This window comes from Platalea leucorodia (assembly GCF_965183815.1).
Source record: "Platalea leucorodia genome assembly, chromosome: Z".
In the NCBI taxonomy this organism is placed as follows: domain Eukaryota; kingdom Metazoa; phylum Chordata; class Aves; order Pelecaniformes; family Threskiornithidae; genus Platalea; species Platalea leucorodia.
Window position 1 is genome coordinate 38,632,020 of NC_138858.1, and position 23,727 is coordinate 38,655,746.

Consider the following 23,727-nt stretch of genomic DNA (forward strand, 5'->3'; position numbering starts at 1 on the left):
TATTTTAATACATATGGGTTAGAATGTATACCTGACACTCATGTTCAGAAGTGCAGGTGAATACCTTAAGCTGTACAGCCGTCTTAGCCACTGGAACACCTCTTGCAGGAGTCCGAGAGCAACAGACCCTAACACAGCCAGTGGACCTGCAATTAGTACGTTTAACTGGGATATTGGAGTTTGGGATATCAGTATAAATCAGATATAGAAGTTTGGATCCATACTTCCTTCATACTAGTTGATGTGCTCGTTGGTGGGGCTATTGGTTCTTCAGGGGCAGAAGGAATAATAAGGCTGTATGTGTAGGATTTACTATTTTAAATGCACATTTTCTTCTGATGCTCTTCTTTCATCCTGTGTCTCCTGAAGAGAATCACCTATCTGTGAAATGAAAACCATTTGTAAAATTGACTGTGGTAAGTAATTATCCACAGGGCTAGTTGTCAGGCAAGGCCAAGAGGTCTTCTTGCACAGCAACCCGTGTTGGGGTAAAAAGAGAGTTAAGAGCAGCCATAGCATACTTAATCCTTTTTCTTCTATCTTCTCTTTAAGCACTGGATGTATTTTGGGAGTCGGACTTGTTCTTTCACTTATGAGTCACAGTAGCCAAACAGAATCACGAGTGCATGTTTCTGCTTCATTGCGAAAACTCTGCAAATACCTGGACAGCAGTGAGGACCAAAGCAGATGGGTCCAGGAGGTATGACCTATTTTATCACAAATCTTAAGTCTTCCTTTTACTTTCTTGCCTCGCTTTAATAACTGTAGACTTTTTACTGAAGCTTTGTATCTGTAGTACTGGAATGTTTTGTTTCTATTATTTGTTTCACAATATATGGTTTTATATCTGCTGAAGAAACCTATAATAATAATAGAATCACCTGTGATGCTGCACAAATATTAAGAAACTGCCTGAAAAGGTAACAGTCGTCATTCTTTAAAGTCCTCATTTAATTCCTTAACCTCAAATTAAATTGTTGAAAGTTGGGTCCTGAGTAACTGTGGATATGGGTCTCTCTTATATACAATTGTTTAGTGCTTATCTGATCTACTAGAAAGCAGACAGCACATTACTCTGAGATAACCTTAATTCTAATATTTCCTCCTTCAGTATGCCTTCTGTTTCCTTCTTCAAAAGCTGCTGTCACTGGCTGATGTGAATCTTGCATTTGTGAATGCTGCTATGGTCCCATTTGCTGTTCTCTATGTTTTGAAGACTTTAACTGAGCTCTTCTAAATTTGAGCATGCATTTCAATTTGTTTTGCCAAGATCTATCCTCCCAAGTTTTGACGTGGTCCATGCACTAAGTCTATAACCTTGTTGAGGTAAAACTTGAGAAAGAAAACTGATGAAATCGGAAGAGTTTACAACAGAAAACAAGAATCAGAATAAGAAAGTGTTTTGCACAAAAAAGTAATCCTGTACCTGATGTATGTAAGCCTACAGCAGCTGAACAGCTGAGTTGCATAATCCTCTGTTTTTCTAAGGGAGTTAGCAGATATTCGTAGTAGTATTCTCTTTCCCCTCTTGGTACTGCTCTGAAAGCTCTTTATTAAAGGTCTTTTTTTATGGAGTTTAATTTTTTTGGCAGTACATGTATGTTGGGGATTAGCCTTTTGCAGTTTATGGTTCATGCATTAAAATGACTTACAGCTATGAAATCATTTCTCTCTCCCCAGAGATCTCGAAGTGCTTTACTGAACTTAAACTGGGTTCAATACAGCAACTTCTGAGATGGAAGGCAGCAGCTGTTTAACGTCGTGAGATAGTTTGGGATGAGAAGCAAAACCTACTCTTTTCAATTAAAATCTCTGTAAGGAATTGTACAGATAATTACATGAGTAAAATTTGGCCAGCACCCTAGGATGAATACTGCTATATTTATAAGGTGCACAAGAGGCACTCTCAGAGCTATAAATGGCTGGGGTATAATCCTGTACTTGGGAGGTAACTTTGGCCTGCTGCAGCAAGAGGTACAATCTGAGCATTACTTGCTCCAAGTCAAATTGTTGTGAATCCTGCACAGTAGCTAGGTGTTCTCTACTTCCCTTACAGTCATGTGTTGTTCTGTTGCTTAGCTTTGGTACAAAGGAGGTTAAACAGTTGGCACAGTTGCCTTGCTGAAAGACTTCATTTCCTTGTTCTCCGTGTCTAACGCTGAAGAACAGAAGAGCAGTGTCACTTGTGAATCCTTCTGCAAGGACACGAGGCTAGTGTCATGCACTGTGTGTGGGAGACAGTTCTACTACATGCTCCTCTTCTGGCCTTGTGGACCTGCTTGTAGCCCTGATGGAATCACAGCATGCTGTGTATGTTCACATAAATAAAGATCAGATACTTGTGTTGAGAAGAATAACTACATTTGTGTGGAAGATCAGGAGTTTGAGCTACGTAAAACCAGAAGTACTTCCAGGCTTTAGTTGTATTTGTTTAATGTTAGCATCAGTGAAGAATCTTTCAGAGAGGGAACAAACATCTGAAAGTATAAATTGAAAATGTCATGGCTTTTTTATCATGCTGACACATTGCTACAGTGAATTTGATCAGACACTGGTTAACAGAGTTAAATAATTTTTTTTTTTTCAGGTACTTGCCTATTCTGTGGCCTGTTCCTGTGTCTCTGCTTTCAGTGTTGGAATCATAGAAGCAGCTGAGGCTGAGGAGGCCATGAACAAGCTACGGACCTTAGTGGAAAATAATCAGCAGGTCATAATTCAGTGTTTGGGCTTTGCTTCAGTTCTGGTTTTCTCTTACCTGTTTAATATTGAATATTGCTTTACCCAGACTGTAACTCCAAGAAAATTATATTGATCTACTCTCAGCAGTAACTAACATTGAGCGTGTTGTGCATACTGTGCAATTACCAAGACTACCACTTAATCCATTGATGCATTGTCTACAGGTGTATAGCAATTACCAGACAGTGAAATAAAAACAGATTTTATATGCTTGATTGCATTTAGAAGAGAAGTTGATATTTTTGAGTTCTTCGTGTCTTTAGTCCCTGCATCCTGCCAATTTTTGTCTCTTTTATAACGCGTTTCTTTAGATTCCTTTTCCTAGTAGGAAAATACATCTACTGTGCTCTTCTGAATTTTTGCTTTCCCTTAGCCTCCAGACAGTGCCGGACCACATCCATAGCTTCCTCCAGGTGTCTGCTTCATCCCTAGTGTCCTAGGGTTACACTCTAAAAATGCCAAAAACAATCTCCATATTTCAGTGCATGTTATTTTTTGTTAAATGTTTGCCAGAAGAAAAGGGAGGGGAGAAAAAAAAAGAAAAAAAAAAAAAAAGGCAACCATTTTGAATCAAAGCCTGCTATTACACTAATCAACTGTTTAGAATATTTAGCTGGAAAATAGGAAGTCCAGACAAACTACTTTTGCTACAGCTTTTTATCTTCGTATCAGAAAGTCTGCTCTAAAATAAAGGCTCCAGAGCAATCTATGTGCCAAAGATCAGTATTTAATCTTGGAAAATCCTTTGTCACTTGACATGAGAAAATACTTGAAATAAGAAAGCATCCGGTATTTTAGACAAAGGCATTAGTTATAATTATTGGGAAATAATAAATATTTAAGTAATGTTTCAATAATAAGTATTAAAGAGAATACATAATCCTTTGGAAGACCTGTTTTTTAATGCGTCTTCTTCACCTTACAGACCCACGGTTTTGCTTTAGCTCTAGGTGCAGTGGTACATGGATTGTCAGCTTGTGGTCATGGCAAAGCCGAAGACCTGAGTAACAGACTAATGCCAGCCTGGATAAAAATTGTGCTTGCAGAGGTACAGGAGTTTGAATTCATACCCTGGGTTGTTTTTTTTTGGGGGGGGGGGGGGTGGGACGTGATTTTAAATGAACAGTAGGGACATAATTTTCCTTGCTTCTGCAGGAGTGATACTGGGAAAAGTTAGGACTATGTGAACATGCTGTTTGATATTTGGAAGCAAAAATATATCTTAGGGCTGTTTGCTAAAGGAAAAAGAAAATGTTTCTCTTCTGCTTGGATGATTTATGAGAAATGCTTGTCTCAATGAGATCTTAATTTGGACGTCTTTACTAATTTGGAACAATATCCAAGGATAAAATCTAGGTTATTAAATGAAGATGCCTTGTGAAATTAGGTGCTACTTATCAAAATTGGGCTAACAGAATGGTGATTATAGCGCCTCAATTGTTATAATAATTTTAATTTATCTCATTGTAACAAAAATAGTGTGTTTGAAATCAAACTCTAAACTTACACATTAAGATTGCAGCTGAAGGTAAGTATCAATAAGAAACAGTGTATGCTGGAGTCTGACCTGAAAAGGTTGTTGGGATGAGAGATGTACAAGTGATAGCAGTCACGGTTTTTGAGTTGGAAGAAGCAAGTGTTTTGTCCTACAGTGGTGTTGTGTGACCGCATTGACTCACCAATCCTGAACTACGCTTCCAGGGTTCTCCAACAATGCAGCGTCTGGCTGCTGTCAGTGGGCTGGTTGCACTGGCGGGCTCTGAAGGAGGCATGATACAGGTGAGAACATGCAAGCAAATGGTACCTTCATCTCTTCTAGAAATTTGGCTAGAAGGCAAGATGGAATGACATCCCCTGCGCTGTTACAGCAGTGGTTACATACCAGGGCATCGCATTTTTGCAGTGGTGAATCATGTTGGGTATGAACCAAGCAGGATAGAATTACAATGTGTAAAATGGGGTCTGTTCCATTTTCCCATCATATGGCCCATGTGCAGTGCCATTGGGGAAGAGTTTACAGCCATGTAGACTTTCTCCTTTTCTGCGTCACTCCCCCACAAAAAGGCATGTATGCAAATTTAATCTGTCTTTTCAGCACTTGTTCTCTGTTTTGTTTTTTCTTTTTTTCCCTTATAAAATTATTTTTTTTTCTTTTTCTCTGGTAGCTGAAATCTGAGAGTATTCAGTCCTCCCAGTTTCAAAGTAAGCTGAATGAAGTCATCAGAACCCTTACACAGGTAAGAAGGTAGCCTCTGTTTCCTGCTTTGGATAATGCACTAGGGTACTGTGACACCTTGCACAAACAGGCCAAATCTGTTTAAAGAAACTGCATAATGTCTGTGCCCAGCTTGAATGAGGCAACATAAGGAAATTTGTCTAACTAGTGTTTTTTTGTCTCAACAGATAATCAGTTTTTCGGGGCAGATTGGCCTTCAGACAAATGCAGCAGGACTTTTGGGACGCCTTCATATGTCCTCTTTGTCTTCTACTCAGAACAGGGCATCCGGTAAGATGCTTTATTACTGCTGCTTAAAGAACATATAGAACTCTTGGTTTTAGCACTTCCCACTGTATAAAAAAAGCCAACACTTAAAAACTGGTCCATAACAAGAGCAAGCTGACTTTTCAAAAGTATTTTTCTAGAAGAGATCATCTCTGGTTAGCTGAAGTCAAAAACTAGTGTTCTGTGCCCTTTCCGTGTAGCAATTAGGACAGAAATTCATATTCTGTTGATGCATCATTACCTTCTGGTGTTGTTGCAATATCCGTTGCTAAAATAAAGGCAGGATTACACCATTGATGAAATACCAGTAATAGGAGGGAGCTAATGAAGTGGAAGCTGTCCCCTTCAGTGTGAACCAACTTGGGAACCAATAATATGAAGTGTAGGTAAACTTCCTGATCACAGAAAAAAAGATTCTTGGAGTTTCTGCTTTTGTATAATCTTGGCACATGTGCCTGAGGTTAGATAGATACAGAATGTCTCTGTTGTATTAAACTTAGATACAGAATGTCTCTGTTGTATTAAACTTACTAAGCTTTTGAAGCTCTCCCTTTTCAAGCCTGACTCATGGTGGCTGATACATTTTAAGGAAGTTCTTATCCCTGGCTTTTCAGTTGGTCAATGAATTTGTTTTTTCAGACCTAGCATCTCTCACCAACACAAATGTTTAGGTTGCCTTAGAAGTGGAAAGGCCAGTGCATCTATCGATAATCTTGTGGTCTGAATGCTTTGAGTCACCTACAGAACTAGTTAGCTCAAACATAGCTCAGTTTGGCCTTTGAATGTACATGGGAGCTGGAGGTTATAATTTCTGCTGACATGTTTTAGTTATATAAAGAGTCTTTTTGTCTTCACAGTTCCTCCAGATTTTAGCTACTTGCCTGAAAACAGCTTTATCAGGGCAGCCATTGACTTTGCCATTGAAAGTGGAAAGAAAGGTAAGAAGAGATCAAACTACAGTATTCCCCTGGGAAATTTGTTATGACTATAAAAGGCGACCCTAATAACCTGCTTCTATTTGCTAAGAGAACTTCCCTAAATACTAATTTGAACTTCACTAATGTGGGATATTTAATCTCTAAACAAAAAATTGAATAACACTTGAAAAGATAAGGTAGAATTGTGTAGTTAGGGCTTTAGTTTTCTCTGCTGAATTTTTATGACTTTTTAAACACTTTCCCTTTCCCCTTCCCTCTGTGTCTGTGAGATGATGTATCTTCCATGTGGGAATGAAAGTCAAATCACTTTAAGTGTTAGCATGTATCCTCAGGAATACTCCATCATCGGGCAAACTTTGTTGCCCCTTATTTTAGTGATCCTAGGTTAATATTCTCTGTAACAGAGTGGTATTCAAATGGATTACTACTATGTGTGGTAAATGCAAAGGAACCTGAAGAAAGTATGCTCTTACATGAGGAGTGCTGGTAAAAGAGAGATGTCTTGGAGTACAGTCTTAAGGGAGATAAAGCACAGGAGATTATTCCTGTATGGAGCTAAGTGAGCTCACTGCTGTCCTGTGAAGCAGGCTTTGCTTTCCGTGGAGGTAAAAATTGCCTATGCCTTGCGTCCAGGAGTACAAGTTTTGTGGCCTGCACTTACAGGATGGGGAAGGAGAGCGGTGTCAGAAAACTTTGCTGTTCTCCTACTAACGAATGCAAAAATACTACCCTACTAGATGAGGAACATCTGTAATTAACTCATAAATTGGTTCAAGGAGAAGGATCCAGGAAGTTTCTATTTATCCATAACAAAAAGCCTTTTTTGATAGGACATTAATGTTAAAAATTGGTTACAAACAAGAGAGAGCTAATTCTCAGATACAAAAAGACGTTAACAGTAATGTTATAATGCTTCTCAGTTCTTCACTACAGGTTGGTCTTCAGTGCAGTGTTCACATTTTTTTCCTGAGCTGTTTAGCCAAATGTGTGTGTATAAAATTCAGACTGTGAATCTTCTGTTTTAGGTCCTGAATCTGTCCCAGCTGAGCTGGTGAAAGTAGCACTGGCACCCATTACATTAGTTGGAGAAAGCCATCAGTATCCACCTGTAAACTGGGCATCCATTCTTTCTCCTTTGATGAGGCTAAACTTTGGTAAGATTAATAGTTTTCTATTAAGTCTTTTGTACTTGTCACAAGACTTCTTTACTAACACAGCTTTCACAAACTGTAGAGCCCACTTCAGGGCTTGAAGTTATTGTAGGGATTGAAGTGTTTGCTGTGCTTTCAAGACCAACTTTTTAATGTTTTCAAGCATATATTTGTGATCACTGTGTGGGCACAGTTTGTTTTAACTCAAGAAAAGGCTAGAGAACATCAGAGCTGAGATGTTTGGAGCACTGTTGGAAGTTCCCTGAAACACTGGTGAAATTGGACCGAATTTTTCATTTGAACTATCTAAAGTAAGAAGAGTCCATCATGAAACTCAACTAAATGTTTCTTATTTTCAGTATCCACTAAATGCTGGTCCAGTGTGTGTGTCAGAGGCTGCAGGCAGCTTTATCACAAGTTTGAACTGCTCTGTAGTTCCATCTAGCTATCACTAGTCTGAAATACACTTTCTACTAAATTACACTGGGTGACAGAGGAAAGCATATCCCTTTTTCCATCATGATCCTGATTTTGTCAGTGCTTCTAAGAGCATTTTTACTTCATGCTGGAGAGTAGCTTTGATCCTGAAGTCCTGTGTTGGGCAGCTCGTATAATATTTTTCTACTCAGGATATCTGTCGGTGCCTGGTTTTGTTGATATAAGTGTCTGAGTGTCAAACTCATTTCCTTAAAAAAACCCCAACAAACTACTGTGCAAAGTTCCGTATTCCCTTGTTTGATTCCACTGAGTTTTGTTTCTCCTGACTTCTGATCTGATCTGAATTCTCTCAGTGCCAGGAGGCACACAAGGCGCGAACATCGTTCTTCCACTTCGATCAGTCTGCAGCTGCGTGCTCTGGAGTCCCAAGGGCCACAGCGCAGTCTTCTGTTGGTTTTTTCCTCAAGACATGACCGATCCAGTTCCATCTCCTCCTCCTCACTTCATTACTGATTTTCTCCATCTCCGAGTTGATGCTCGTCGTTTCTGCAACTTTTTATTTTTTTTTCCGGGAGGAGGTAGTTGGCCTCCTGCCCAACCCCCATGACTTGGAGGGCCAGTGGTTTTTCTGTCAGGGTGGCCTTCCCTTAGGCTGCGTTGGTTCGCGGCACCTTCTTCAATTTTATCCGGTGCACCCTCCAGAGAGGGATCCCCTATCCACCACCCAGGGGACGCGCCTTCTAGCCGTGCAGCCCCAGCCGAAGGCTTTCTCCTGATTTAGGTAACTGTTATTACTGGTGTCGCAGATTCTCTTACAACAGGATTGAGCAAGTGCTGTTGTGTTTAAATTGATGTGCGCTCTAGAGCCCAGAATGTGGAAGGTTGTTCGTATTTCTTTCTGGTGTTTATTTTACTTACACAGAGTGCTTGTATAAGCACTAGAAATCATTGAACTGTCCTATGAGGAACAACTCCTTGCTAGGTACAGAAAGATTTGGCTACATATTAAACATTTTTTGCTTATACTTGAGCTGCAACTTCTGTTTTATGTGCTATTCTTGCAATGGATTGTGAAGTCTTTTGTAAGAATAAGTGAAAGAATTTCCTATACTGAGCTCTGCAGTCCATGCTGATGCAAATTTGTGTGCCTTATGAATAGCTGAAACTTGTTAAATGCATGGGGGATTTTTTTTATTCCTGTTTTTCACTTAGGAGTCTTACTTTTGTGTATCGGGGAATTCCAGAGGAAACACTACATTGGTTTTGTGGCTATGGTTTTTATTGACTTCAGACAGCATCATAATCTGTATTTTTATACATAATTTCTCTTGACTATTCCTCTGTAGTGTTGTGAAAGTTGCACACCATTCTCTAGATTATATATACATGCAGAAATAGGTCTTGCTGTGTACTAATGAGCAATATTCATGTTGTGCTAGAATGCAGAACAGTTGTATTATGACCTAACAGTCCACCTAGAAATGTGGCACTCCAACACAGTTATTCTGGACCAGCTATATAATGAGTATTTTTATGAAAATTAAGACTATATGCTCAATTCTCTCAGATTCTCTAGGTCACTGTTATTCATGCCTGAGAATTCATGACTGGTTTTATGAACCTTAAATGGTTCACAAATTCTACTGTGAAGATATGTTCATCTGTAAACATACTGAAGACAGCAGATTGCTTTCTGATCTTACAAGGTTTACTGCAGTTGTTGCTAAGCAGAAGCCATATAAGGTGATTGAAGTAATACCTGTTTGTTATTCAGTGGTGCTCTGAAGTGAACAGTCATAGGCAAATCATAATCTATGTGTTAGCAGTCCAAGCTAGTAAGAGGCAATTTTTGAGTTGGTTACCAAATATTCTTGTTACTATTTTACTTAACTTTACCAAATTATCTTGTTACTATTTTACTTAACTTCTCGTATAAGATATTTTATTTTGAAGATTCTGATACTAGACTCTTAAATCTTTGCTTTGTTCATGCACTAATGTTAGTGAACTTTATAACAGTTGTGCTACATAGATGGCCACTTCCATTACTGAAAGAACATTTTAACTTGCAAAGCACCTATTTAAGTTTTATGTTGACATTTAACAGTAATCTATCTTCTGTCTAATGGGTCAAATGCTAGTATAATACTTAAATTGTTTGTCCTTATGTTGCTGTAGCAATCATGAATTATATGGAAGCCATGCCATTGCTCAAAGTACCTCTTCAACATATTCATGATGAGTTATTCTATTAAGAAACAGGCTGTACCAGTCATTAAGGACTTTAAAGAGAAATCAATAAGGATTCCATAACCATCAAAACCTCTATGCACAGTAAGGTCTTCCCTTGTGTTAACCTGGAGGATGCTGTAACCAAGCACCCTCAGCAGTAACAGTGACAAACCTGTGTTCTGTGACATATTATATGAACATGGGGTACATGGAACAGTAGAAATGTGAACAAATGCTAATGATTCCTACATTTAGCAGGAAGGAATATTGACTCATTTTTCCTTCTGTAGATTAAGTCTTCTCTTTATTTGGCAAGGAGTTCTTTAATTTTTACTTTTCTTACCATTCCCACATTTTCATTCTTGAGTGAATTGAAATGAACTTGGACAAACCCTGAGATTTCTTCCTGAAAGTGCATGAATGGGAAGAGGAGACTTCTAACATGTATGTGTTAAAAGCTTTGAGCAACATCTCCAGAAAAGCAAATTTTAATGTAGTGCTCTAGTAGAACAATAACCCTCCTTTATTTTGAGTTGAGAACAAATTTAAAGTAAAACATAGTTTCTTCATAACTTCTGTTTGTTTTCTTCTGCTTTAGGTGATGAGGTAAAACATCTCTGCCTTCAACTGACTGTGACACAGGCCCAGTCATCTCAAAATGCAGCAATGCTTTTGGGGATGTGGGTGGCACCTCCTCTTGTCTATAGTCTCAGTGTACGTATGTCAGACAATTTGTGGGACCTCAGCATCTCTTTCCTATAATATTCCTCAGTGACGATGTTTAGGATGTCTCACCTGAAAAGGATTACCAGGTTCAAAATTCTGCAGAAATATTGTTTAACAAATATTCATAGTGAGAGAAAAGCTATTCTGAAGCCTTGAAATAACAGGCAGACTTAAGATCTGCTACATTGGTTTTACTTAAATTGCTTAAGACCTTTTTCCTCTCTCTTGTTTCATGTTATAGCTCTGATAACCTAGAGATGTAAGAAGGCATGGCATGAAGGGAGAAAAAGTATCTTTTATTATACCAGCTGATACTCTTAGAAAAAAGTCCCACCTCTCTGTCCAAAAGCTTGCCTGCTTCTTCCAGCAATGTCTCATGATCTAGGAAAACGTGTTACTTCTTGAAAACCTTGCCTTAATTCTGTAGGTAGTTAACAGACCTATAGCATAATCAGATTTGGGCTTATCCTCCACTACAGTGCAGTTCTTCTTACAGAAGTACAACATGGACTCCATATGTAAAACTCCCTGAATCCCACAGTGCAATTGACTGTGAAGTACTGTCAGTTTATACAAGTTGAGGAGCAAGTTCATGACAGCTCTCAGAAAATCCATTGTGGATTCCTGTGATCTTTTCCAGTTCTTCAAGTGGTATTTTTGTCTTGTAATTTTTAATTCACTAGTCTTCACAGATGTATAAAGACTTGGCAGTTCTAAGATACATAATTGGTAAGGTACCAAAAAAAGAAAGATTTTATTTCTGAGCACCAGTTTCTCACTGCAGTGGGGATTTGAGGTCACAAAATTATCTCAACCATAGAATGTGTAAGCTTTGCATTCCTTCAAGGTAATTATTCCTTCTTCCTTACTGGCTAGCAATATTAATGGTGCCAGGAGTACCATACTTCTGTCCTTGGCTGTTTAGTTAGTCTGTATGCTTTATGTACGAATGCAGTGGGCACCATATAGGGAAATCACAATTGTCCTGCCAGTACAGAGACATGATATCTAGGGTTCATTGAAAGAAAGTTCCTCAATTTTTAAGGAAAATAGAATATTGACATGTTTGAACTCTTTTTAATTCAAGCAATTCATCAAAAGAGGGAAGAAGAATTGAGAAGTATTTATGACTTTGAGTGCTTTTTTAAGTGATGTTTGAGCCACTTTTTTATAATTTCATCCTTTATAACAATAGGTGAAGGTCAGTGAAGAGCTAAAATCTGAAGCTAAGCAAAAGTTTTTGCTTTTCAGATGAAAACGCAGAAATACCTTTTCATGTCCCTGCCGCTGTGGATGAAACATGTTGCAGAGGACAAACTACAGTCTTTTACAGAAGTGTTTCTGATACAACAATTTGAAGTGAAGAACCGCACAAAAACCCCAGAAATCTGCCAGTGTGTTTTACAGGGGCTCATGCAGGCAATGAAACTTCCAAACCCTGCCCAGTACTGCTGGAGCTTTCTGTGCCAGGCTGTGGAGAAAATATTTGAGCTTCTACCAAATGAGGTTCAGGTAAGGAATAAGTATGACGTGTATGAACATTGTAACTAGATATTTTTAATGATGGTAAGTCCCATCTTTTTGCACTGAAACATCAGGTTTGAAACATGAAGCAGATGTAAAATCTTTAGTGATAGCAGTTAAGATGCCTGCATAATTTCAATTTAAGTTACTTTCAGATATTCTTTAGAATATGACTAAGTTGTGAAACTAATTTAATGTACAGTTTTCCCTCATAAATGATTTGGTAATGGAAAAATACAGTAGTAGTACTAAAATAAATGTTACTGAAACAGAAGCAGAGAACAATCGCAAGGTTTTCTGTTTACCCCACAGATGATTCAGCTTCTCACAGTGATTTAAAGAAACTATCTAGCTACAGAAAATATGCCCAAGGATGGGCACTTCTCCATTAACAAAAAACCAAACTCTTTAAAAGTTTTCAGATATCATTATTCCTTCATAATTAAGTACATTGAAGCCCCCAGAAAATACAGAATTGCTAAAATAGAATAAATAAAACAAGGCTAGAGACTGGATTAAATATTCATCATGATCATAAACAAAGTTCCTGGACTCACCAATTTTAATGATGAAGAAACCTGGAAATATACATGTAAACAGGCATTTACTTTTCTGTTTCCAGAGAGGTGAACTGGAGATGTATATTGATGTAGCAAAATGTATCTCAGAAATGGCTGATTCAGAGGTTGATCGCATTGTCCAGATCTCTAAGGTAATGATGTTTTATGCCTGGTCTTTTATCACCAAATCATATGAAACAAGAATGCCTTACCATTTTTCTTATCACCAGAGTGTTTTAGCTTATTGGGAGCATTGACTGTTTTATCTGCCAATGCAAGTAAGAGCGTTCTGGCTCTAATTGTGCAGGCAGCAGAGAGAAGCAAAAGCGGTAAGAGCCCATACCCAAAACTGTCTCAAGGCAACTGAAAGACTACTGATTTGACCTGGGAACTTTGAACTGGAGAGTCTAAGCAACTTGGTCAAGTTCAGGCAGGGCTCTGTTAGCAGAACAGGAATGGTGTTAAATCTGAATCCCAGACCAATGATGCAAACAGCAGACCATAGTCCTCTTTGGTTAACATAACTACCTACTGGAAACGGACCATAAATGCATTCTGGTGACTAGCTGTGCTTGAACTGGTGGATCCTTGCTTTTGTTAAAAATGTGAAATACTTTGACTTCACAATCTTTCGTTCTTGACTTAATGTGCTATATTTGCATTCATGCTCATAATGTTTCCTGGTGGACAAGATGGCTAAGGATGACAATGGAATAGAAAAGCTTTCAGCTTCTAGCTCACCAGTGGAATTAGCCAATTAGCAGTGGAATTCTTAGCAGCTGAAATGCTAAGGAAATGACCTGTGTGGAAGGACTTGATGGTTTCAGATCAGATTGTTACAAACAAACATCTGTGACATAAACCCATGTTGTTCTGTTTACTGACAGATTCGCTAGAGAATCAAGCATTTAAATAGGTTAGGGAAGCTGAACTGTCATTTCCTTGTATCTTTGAGTTCTTATTTCCACACTGGAAAACGCCATTTAAGAAAACCTTTTTTGTCACTGCGATGAATCTGTCTTAACAAGAAGAGCTGAATCTCCAGAACTGTCAAGCTGGCTCATTTCAATTTAAAGGGGAATGTAAAATTTAAAGCAGTATGAAAACAGTCAAACTGTACTGGTTTGAGGTTTGCCGGACTATTTAGAAGCATGTAAAATTAAAGAAATATGTACCGTCTTCTGTTTCATAATTTGTCTTGAAGAAAAATGAGCCTGCTAGATAATGAAAGAATTTCTCCCCTTTTTTTATAAAGATGAATGCAGCATCTACTGTTCCCACAAGAAAGGTATGTTTTAATTTAACATGTTTTTTAATTCCACTTGCAGAACAATATAGAGAAGGCCACATTCACAAAAGTGTATTTAATTTCTCAAGGCAGACTGCCTCTGATGAACATGAGTGGCGTGATTGATACTGTGGCAGGATATCACCAGAAAGAAAATATTTTATGGATGCTCTTGCATAGTTTCTATCATGCTCGTATTGTGAGCCATGAAAACACAGGTAAGGTCAGACTTAACGAATAATCAACAACAAAATCAACAGATATGGATGGATCTACACTGATTGCTTTAAAATAATTTTAAAATGGTTTAACCCAAGTGTTTCCAAATTTCTCCGTATTAGAAACTACTCAATCTTCAGAATTTTTCTTGTATCAAGCATTGCTTTTATGTTTTTTCCAATTCTTTATGTTTCTGTGGATCAGCTGCAAGTAATTTATCTCAGCCAGGTGGTTTTCAGACCACATTTTTTACTAGATCCGTGTCTCCTAGTCTTTTTAGACTTTCAGTGTAAGGTAGTGTTAGAAATGTACACAGCACATCAGAGACCAGTAATAGTGCAACTCTGCGAACCTGCAGATACAATACCTGACTTACCAGTGTGTGACACAGTAGGCAGGGCCATGTTCCCGTGAGACTGGTTGAACCAAGGAGATAGTGCAAGGACTTCAGAAAAGCAAGCTGAGTTAACACAGGAAACAAATTGCCCTTCCGCCTCTTCATAACCATAACAGATATTTATCTGGTGGGTTCATGAGTTGGGCTGGCTCAGCTAAGGGTCTGCTAAAGCACTGGAGCTTATGCAAGAGATGTAGCAGCATTACACAGGAGGATAAAGGAGGAAGAAGCAAGAACAGAGGGAGGCAAGAATGAAGTCTCATTTTCATGGCAGAAGGATCTTTGGCTGCCTGTGTTCACGGAACAACTTCAAAGCATTATGTTGCTAGATGCCTTAGCTGCCAGCTGTAGTTGAACTTCAAACAGTAGTGAGTTCTGAGTGAAGTGAGGCTCCTTTGGGTAAAGAGGACGCAGCGTGAAAGAGCGCACATGTAAAGAGTACAAGGAAATGGTAGTGTATGAAGTGACGTGGTCTCGAAGGTGAAGATGGTTATTAGTTTGTAGGAGGTAGAACGGATTTTGGACAGCAGAATCTGAATCAATGAAATATGTTCCATTCCTTGGGTTGAGGGCTGATTTTATTTGTATGCCTTGACTGTATTTTACTCATCCTCTCTGCACTGTAGGAGGATTTCCACAGCACTCCCCGCATTCTTGCCTAATGTACAGTGACATCAGTGCTAGACATAGATGAAGTACTGGGGCAAAAACTTCAGGGAGGCTTTAGGATTCTGTAGCGGTCATATATGCACACTGGGTTAGTGGGACTTGCAGGCTGCCATTATGTGAAGTCATTCTCGCTCAGCATTCCTTTTTCTGTGTGTTCAGCGCGTTGCCTGCATTATAAGCAAAGTTTTTGTACTGTTTAAGTGCCTGTATGCCCTTCATGACAACCACGAATCAAATGTGATAGTGGTATTGGTGATCGCTGTTCTTCCACAGTCAGTGCTTTGTTGCTGTAGTGATTCCCTATGCTTGCTTTTTAATGAAGAAGGGTGCGTTCTAGTGTTTTATGTGAGACAATGTTCTTGTTGTTCTTCTAGGAGTGCTGAAAAGAATGGACTGGCTGCTAGACCTTATGGGCTACATCAGAAATTTAGCATCCAAGTCAACACCCGTACAAAATGTCAATCTTAAAGAGGTACATGCTGTGAAAATAATTTGCACCTTTCAGGAAAAAAGGAGGTTTTGATGTATTTCACATTCTTCCTCAGTGATAAGTATTATTCCCCATGCTTTTATATTTTAGAATATTGTCATCTTACCTCCAGAGAGAAATTCTTTTCAATTTTTGTGAATGTATGTGTATTTAAAACTCTTACTTTAAAATAACCATGAGATTTAAATTATGATCGAAGCTAAAGGCAACTAGAGGAGATCATTGCTTCAAATTTACTGTATTTAGAACAACTAAAGGAAGAATTTGAATTCACCCGTAAAACTGTTTAAGCAGGTCAAAACTGTGCAGCTGCTGTTTCTAAGAGGCCTTGGACAGTTTTAGGGAACTAATATTGTTCACTGTTACATCCATTCAGCTGTTTAAGTCTTCTGGTTGAGGACATAAAATAAGCTGCTGCTTAGATCACAAAGGCATTCGTTAAATTGCTGCAATATTTCCCAACCATTTCTAGCACCATAAGGGTGACCACCTCTAATCTCCCTGAACAATCAGCTTGATGTAAAGAAGTTATTTCCCCATTTTAAATGAAATGCAGATCAGCCTTAATCTAAAGGATGATTTTAGAAGAGTGTGGTTTTGCTTTTCTTTCTGTAGATATTTCAGTTTCATTTGGAGTTTAGAAAAAGGCTTACGCTGCTTCGGAGCGTAAGAGAATATTAAGAACTTTTTAGTTCTTGCATTTTGAATGTTAGCTGAATTTTGAGATTATTGTTTTGAAGAGCAAGCCACCATCTGGATTTTTGGTTTGTGGGGTTTTTTTTAATTGGTTTTTTTTTTTCCCTTCTGTATTATTCATTCAATAAAATGCATTTTGCCTTTTTCCTGTTTAGTGCATAGATTTCCTCCTGTGGCTGTTTGCAGCTTCTGTGGTGGCCTGGGCTGACCATGGTGCACCATTACTGCTTGGCCTCAGTGCTAACTGGTCACCATGGAAGCACCAAACGATACTACTGGACTTATCTGAGGATCACATTGGCAAGCACCCCACTGACAAGCTTGCTGTGCAAGAGACTCTCACTCTCCTTCCAAGCAGCATTTCCCTTTTGCTGGCTAAAGAGCCTTGGAAAGAACAAACACAGAAGGTAAAATTGCATGTAGTGGTAAGCATTTCCCGAGTCAGAAAGCACCGCGTTTTTAGTAGTCAGCTCAAGTGTTAGGTGGAGCAGTTATTTCCTCTACATCTATTGCATCTGATTTGTGATCTTGTTTTTCTTTATTTGCAATCAGATATGACTTGTCTCAAAAGATTAAATGTAGTTTCTCAAGTAAAATGTGAGAGTTGCAAAGAACAAAAAACATTCCAATGTTGGGAGTCAAACTCTTTAAGAGGCTACAGCTGGGAGAGGAGAGTTGGCAGCTGCTGGTAGCAAGTCAGTCTTTTAAACACTGAAAAACAGATCTTCTGCAGTTGGACATCACCACAGTGGCAGTTTAGGGCAATCAAAGATCTGTGCAGTTTGTAGTGTGTGTCTTCAATTTTCAAGTATAAGTTGAAAATAAGTGTGGAAAATTGTACCTAATTTGGCAAGCCTACTGTAGATTGCTTGTGACTGAGATATGTGGAAATATTGTTATAAACCTATAGATTAATAGTTAGCTGTTCTGTGCAAACCAGAATCCATTAAGGACTGGCTCCTGTACTCAGAGTTACCGCTGAAGTCAGAATTCAGAATGTGGGAGGAAGGCAGGAGTGGGTTGTTAATATGCGAGTGCCTAATTACGCTTTAGAGAAGAATTTGAGACTATGCCCTGAAAATCATCCTGATAAGTTTGAAATACCACATTGTCCTCCAGGCACCCTGCTCTGCCAGAAAAACAACAAAAAATGAGAGGTCAAAAGAGGGACAAAGGCAGTAAGAGTTCTGAAGGATTTGCAGTAAAGCGTTTGGACAAGAGACTGATAAGAAAGGATTGTATTAATAGGTAAAAGGCATGAACAGGCAAGACGGAGGGAAACTCTTTACTGTGCCTTATTCATTACAAAGAATTATTGCTGAGGTAATGAGAAGGAAGAAAGGGAGTTTCAGATCCAGCTGTGGGAGAAATTGCACTGAGAGTGAGATGTACTCTAGAGCATTTGGATAGTTTGGGCAGAAGCTTGATTGGCCACTGCCTCTGATTAGATAACTGTGAGCTTAGCAGCAGTCAGATGTTGCCTGTCAAACTGAAAAGTATTTGTGGTGTTCTGATACAGAGGCTTTTTTAAATCAGATTTTCCTTTATATTTCTATCTTTAGTTTATTGACTGGTTGATCAATATGATGGAAAGTCCTAAGGAAGCATTATCAAAATCTTCCACAGACCTGCTGAAAGGTAGGATATTTTTAATTGGATCCTTATTTTGCCATAACTACCAGTACAGATCAAAATCTAGTTGTTAAAAGGAGTGAAATGATGCTGTACTGTTAGCACATGTAGAAGAGCTATATTTTGTCTTTAAGGAAACCTTCACAGGTAAGTTAACATTCCTGTCTGTAACACATTCTTGTATTTGTTGTCTCATCTACTGACACTTAGGATGTGCCACGGAAGATCCAAAGGACCTAACGGTACCTCTGGTCCTACAAGTGTATTTCAGTGATAGATCTGTCAATTGTTTTTGAAGTTACCCTTAAAAATGAAATGCAAATGAAAAGAGTCAGTAAAAGACGAACTTGAATCTATACCTGTGTTAGCAAAATGACTAGGGAGAATCCTCTCGCATCCTTTCCAGTGTGGACTGCACAAATTAATGTCATTTGTCCTTGTTTTCACAGTTACACTTCTGGCCTTGAGATCTCTTGCAGAGTTCAAGAAGAAGGCAGTGTGGACTAAAGCTTATGGGTGGTAGCTGCATGCTGTATCTTATCCAATGAAGAAAACTGTTCATACTTGAAAGCATAACATTACTCTTCAGGCATCAAGAAGACCAATTTCAAAGAGGTTTACTATCAGAATGTTTTGAGGGTTTTTTTTATCCTTTTACCTCTTCTCAAAGACTCATAAGGTGAAATACAATATTTTATTTTTCACTGATGGGCTGTTGTTCTTTTACAAACTACCTAGCATGGTTTGAGCTGTGCTGAATCTAAACAAGATACACACATTCAGTTGTTTCAGTTGAGTTGTTTAAGTGACACCTGGGAGCCTCAAAAGCTGAAGTGGAATATTCCTTTAACTCATGGAAGCTTTGTAGGAATGGGTGGGGGAAAAAAAATTGTAAAATTTGTTTAGATGTAGCCTGTTTACTAAAGTATGTTTTTGTGTAACAGACTTCTGAATGAGCGTTGTTTTTTAACTGATAATCCTTTTTTAGTAATAACATGATGCTCTTGCACAGTAGTGACAAGACATTGAAGGTATATGATGTGAGCAGGGTTTCTGAAAGGGGTGATAGCTTGTCAATTTTGCAATAGCTTTATCAAGATCATTGAAATAAGTCAATGATGCTAATGGCTGCTATGTCCCCAGCTCCAGGATGGTTGTAGTTTTCTTTCCACTTATAACTGTTCTTGTCACCTTTATCCTCCTTTACACATAAGAAGAGTTTTTCTCTGCCTCTAGGCAAAAGGGACAATACAGCAACTCTTTTCCACCTTTGCCATCTTAAATAGATTATCCCATGCCATTTTCCTTAGTTAACACTCTTCTCTTTCTGCAGGAGTAGAGAACTTCTCCACTTTGCAGTCTTGCTAAGACAGACTGTAAAAGGGGTTTTGTATTCAGCAATCCTCCTCACTAGACTACACAAAAATTAACTGAATACAACTGCTTGGGCACTGGTCTCTAATGTCTTCCAAAGCAGTACTAGTGAGAGCATTGTTGATTTTGAGCAGCTTGCATGAAATGTTACCACCCTACATCTAGAAGCCACACCCCATCACAGGAATTCTCGTAATTTCAGGACTGATAACATTTCCTGTGGAAGAAATTCTCCTCTGACTTCTTTATGGGCTTTTCTCACCTAAAAATGTTACTGTGGGATGGCAGCGAGCTTCCCACAGCAATTAGACATTTCTTCAGCAATTAGGTGTGTGGAGGATTAATGCCGCACTCGTTGGTATTTCCAAAATAGTGTATAGTAGTGGTAATTTCCTGCTCTGTATGCAGCTGTATACTGAGAAGACAGTCTAAAGGTGAACGTACAGAAGGACTCACTGAAAGCAGTTGTCACCCAGTCATTATCTCAGTGCATGACATTTCCATTTGTGTGCAAAGTAACCTCTAACAAAACCAAATACGTCACGTTTTAATGGTGCCATCTCTAGCGTACTGTTTCAAACTAACTTACACATTTAGTCATCTGAGTTTGCATGTGTATTAGCATTTTAATTCAGATGAAAACTTTGCCTTTTTTTAAAGGGAATCTCTGGATAATGCCTACATGCCATGTTTTAGTTTGCATAGTGGAGCAGTATATAAACATCTGAATTAAACTATACTGATATACAGGAGTAAAGGTGAGCCAAGGGATGGCATAGCACTGCCTGAGGGTGGCAATGGTAACGCAGCTCCAGGGAGCACTGAGGGTTTAGGAGCATAGCTGAAATGCTTGTACACCAATGCACACGGTATGAGAAACAAACAGTATGAACTGGAAGCATTGGTCAGTTCCCAGAGCTATGGTGTCATTGATACTAGCAAGACTTGGTGGAGTAAGTCCCATGACTGGAGTGTGGGGATGCAGGGCTATAGGCTGTTCAGGAGGGATAAGCAGGGCAGGCAAGGTGGAGGAGTTGCACTGTATGTAAGGGAGAGGTTTGACTGTACAGCCCTTACAGTTAGCGATGATGTGGTTGAGAGCCTCTGGGTCAGCATTAGGGGGATGGAAAACAAAGCAGATGTCATTGTGGATGTCTACTATTGTTCACTCAGCCGGGATGATAGCACTGATGATTTATTCTATAGGCAATTGGGAGAAATCTCTGGATTGGTAGCCCTTGTCCTCATGGGAGATTTCAACTTCCCAGACATCAACTGGGAATACCAGACCACTGTGACAAGCAAATCTGGGAAATTCCAGAAGTATGTTGAAGATAATTTCTTGTCACAAGTACTCAGTGAGCCAGCTGGGAAAGATGCCCTCCTAGACTTTTGTTTGTGAATAGAGAAGGACTCATGGGAGATGGGATGGTAACTGGCTGTCTTGGCCACAGTGATCATGAAATGGTTAAGTTTAGATGTTTTGATGTAATAAGAAAAAAGGTCAGCAGAGTGGCTTCCCTGGATTTCAAGAGAGCAAACTTTAAGCTACTCAGGGAGCTAGTTAGCAGTGTCCCCTGGGAATCTGCTTTTGAGGGCTTAAGGGTCCATGAGAGCTGGTCAGTTTTTAAGAAATGCCTTTTAGAAGCACAGGAGCATGCAATCCCATTGTGCCAAAAGTCAAGCAAGCGGGGCAAAAGACCAGCTTGGCTGAACAGGGAACTATTCTTTGAACTTGGGTGGAAAAGAAATTTCATGATCTCTGGAAGCGAGGTCACACTTCTCAGGAAGATTACAGAGCTGTGGTTCACGTGCGTAGGGAGAAAACACGAAAGGCCAGAGGTCAACTAGAGCTGAAAATGGCCAGTGTTGGGTCAGATAACAAAATATTATTTTTTGAGTATGTTAAGAGCAAGAGGAGATCTAAGGAAAATATTGGACCAATACGTGATGAAGATAGTCACTTGACAAATAGGGATGAAGAAAAGGCAGAGGCATTTAATGCTTTTTTTTGCCTCAGTTTTTAATGGTACTGATAGACCTTGGGCTGCCTGGTCCTCTGAGTTGAAGGACATGTGGGAGCAGTGACTCTCCATTTGTGGACGCTGAAATTGTAAGTGATCAGTTGTATCAGTTGAATCTTTGTAAGTCCATGGGGCCTGATGGGATTCATCTCAGTCTACTGAAGGAGGTAGTGGATGTTACAGCAGGACCTCTCTTGATCATCTACCAAAGGTCTTGGGAGTCTGGGGAGGTCCCTGCTGACTGGAAACTAGCCAACGTTATTCTAATTTACCAGAACAGCATGAGGGAAGACCCAGGAAACTACAGACCTGTTAGTTTAACCTCAGTTCATGGAAAAATTATGGAGAAGATTACACTGGGTACTATTGAAAAGCATTTAAAGAACAATGCAGTCATCGGGCACAGTCAGCATGGGTTCACAAAGGGAAAGTCCTGTTTAACTAATTTGATATCCTTCAATGATAAGGTTACCCACCTAGGAAGGGAAGGCAGCTTTTCTGGATTTTAGCAAGGCTTTTGATACTGTCTCTTACAGCATCCTTCCGGGCAAGTAGTCCAACTGTGAGAGGAGCAGGTTCATGGTACACTGGGTGGAGAACTGGCTGGACAGCAGGGCTCAAAGGGTTGTAGTGAACGGGGCTACATCTGGCTGGGGACCGGTCACCAGTGGTGTTCCTCAGGGTTCAATTCTAGGGCCAGAATAGGGTTCAATATATTTACCAGTGATCTGGATGCAGGAGTTGAATGCACAATTAGTGAGTTTGCTGGTGATACCAAACTGGGAGGTGCTGTTGACCCTCTCAAGTGACAGGAGGCCTTGCAGAGGGCACTGGATAGACTGGAGCATTAGGCAATCATTAATGGCATGAAATTTAACAAGAACAAATGCTGGCTTCTGCACCTGGGATGGAGTAACTCTGGACACAAGTCTAAATTGGGAGAGGAGTGGCTGGAGAGCAGCCATGCAGAAAGGGATCTGGGGGTGCTGGTTGACAGCAGGCTCAATGTGAGTGTGCCCTGGCAGCCAAGAGGGCAACCCATGTGCTGGGGTGCATCAAACACAGTATCAACAGCCAATCAAAAGAGGTGATTATCCCACTGTATTCAGCGTTGGTGCAGCCTCACCTCGAGTCCTGTGTGCAGCTCTGGGCCCCACAATTTAAGAAGGATGTGAAGGTCCTTGAATGCATCCAGAGGAAGGCAACAAAGCTGGTGGAAGGGCTGGAAGGCATGTCCTGTGAGGAGCAGCTGAGGACTCTGGGTTTGTCTAGTTTGGAGAAGAGGAGTCTGAGGGGCGACCTCATTGCTCATTACAGCTTCCTGAGGAGGGGAAGTAGAGCGGGAGATGCTGATCTCTTCTCCCTGGGATCCAGCGACAGGATGCATGGGAATGCTCAAAGCTGCATTAGGGGAGGTTCAGACCTGACATTAGGAAACATTTCTTTGAGGATGGTCAAACACTGGAACAGGCTTCCTAGAGAGGTGGTTGATGCCCAATGCTTATCAGTGTTTAAGGGGCATTTGGACAATGCCATTAATATGTTTTAACTTTTGGTCAGCCCTTGAAGTGGTCAGGCAGTTGGAACAGATGATTGTCATAGGTCCCTTCCAACTGGAACGATTCTATTCTAAATACTCCAGTGTACTCTACAACTCTGTGTTCAGCCCACAGGACTACACTAGAGATGGTTTGAAGTAAAACGCTCTGAAAGGCAGGTAAGTTGGCTGTTGGGTCCTCGTTGTGAATCCTTTCACTCTATAGTTCCATTCCTTTTGGGATGCTGTAACTGCAAGTATACACCTAGCCTATGCTGAAGAGACTATTCTTCCTGTTGTGTGCCAGTGCTGGAAAAATAAATATGATTTTTATTTCTAGGTGATCCCTTTCAAAATAGTATGTTGCGCTGGAGACAATGACTTTCAAGGACTGAGGTGGGCAAGTTAGTTGCTGCTGCATTTTAGATGTTTTAGATGTGTGGGCAGGCAGTAAAGGAAGCTTGTGACTCCAGCATAGCTGTTCTGTAGGCAAACAGAAGGGATAATTTTTTTTTTGTCTTCAGCACTTAGGTATAATTTCTTTTCCACACTGTGTTTCATACGCATATTTATGAGTTCAGTCTCAAAGT

At 39.7% G+C, this 23,727-nt stretch overlaps 1 protein-coding gene across 5 annotated transcripts in view; it reads left to right on the plus strand.

The window, feature by feature from the left end:
- The window catches only part of FOCAD (focadhesin), a 122,574-nt gene extending 103,474 nt beyond the window's left edge, over positions 1–19,100 (plus strand). For 3 of the 5 annotated variants that reach the window (XM_082335502.1, XM_082335503.1, XM_082335504.1), the window contains exons 30-45: positions 553–700; positions 2,588–2,707; positions 3,665–3,787; positions 4,441–4,518; positions 4,905–4,976; positions 5,143–5,245; positions 6,100–6,180; positions 7,206–7,334; positions 10,600–10,715; positions 11,979–12,239; positions 12,874–12,963; positions 14,140–14,317; positions 15,759–15,856; positions 16,726–16,977; positions 18,133–18,208; positions 18,652–19,100. In XM_082335502.1, the coding sequence (XP_082191628.1) occupies positions 553–700; positions 2,588–2,707; positions 3,665–3,787; positions 4,441–4,518; positions 4,905–4,976; positions 5,143–5,245; positions 6,100–6,180; positions 7,206–7,334; positions 10,600–10,715; positions 11,979–12,239; positions 12,874–12,963; positions 14,140–14,317; positions 15,759–15,856; positions 16,726–16,977; positions 18,133–18,208; positions 18,652–18,725 (1,999 nt within the window). In that variant the 3' untranslated portion in view covers positions 18,726–19,100. Of the gene's footprint in view, positions 1–552; positions 701–2,587; positions 2,708–3,664; positions 3,788–4,440; positions 4,519–4,904; positions 4,977–5,142; positions 5,246–6,099; positions 6,181–7,205; positions 7,335–10,599; positions 10,716–11,978; positions 12,240–12,873; positions 12,964–14,066; positions 14,100–14,139; positions 14,318–15,758; positions 15,857–16,725; positions 16,978–18,132; positions 18,209–18,651 lie in introns of those variants that run through there. The other 2 variants (XM_082335505.1, XM_082335506.1) reach the window with 2 other exon arrangements.
- Positions 19,101–23,727: the final 4,627 nt, after the last annotated feature.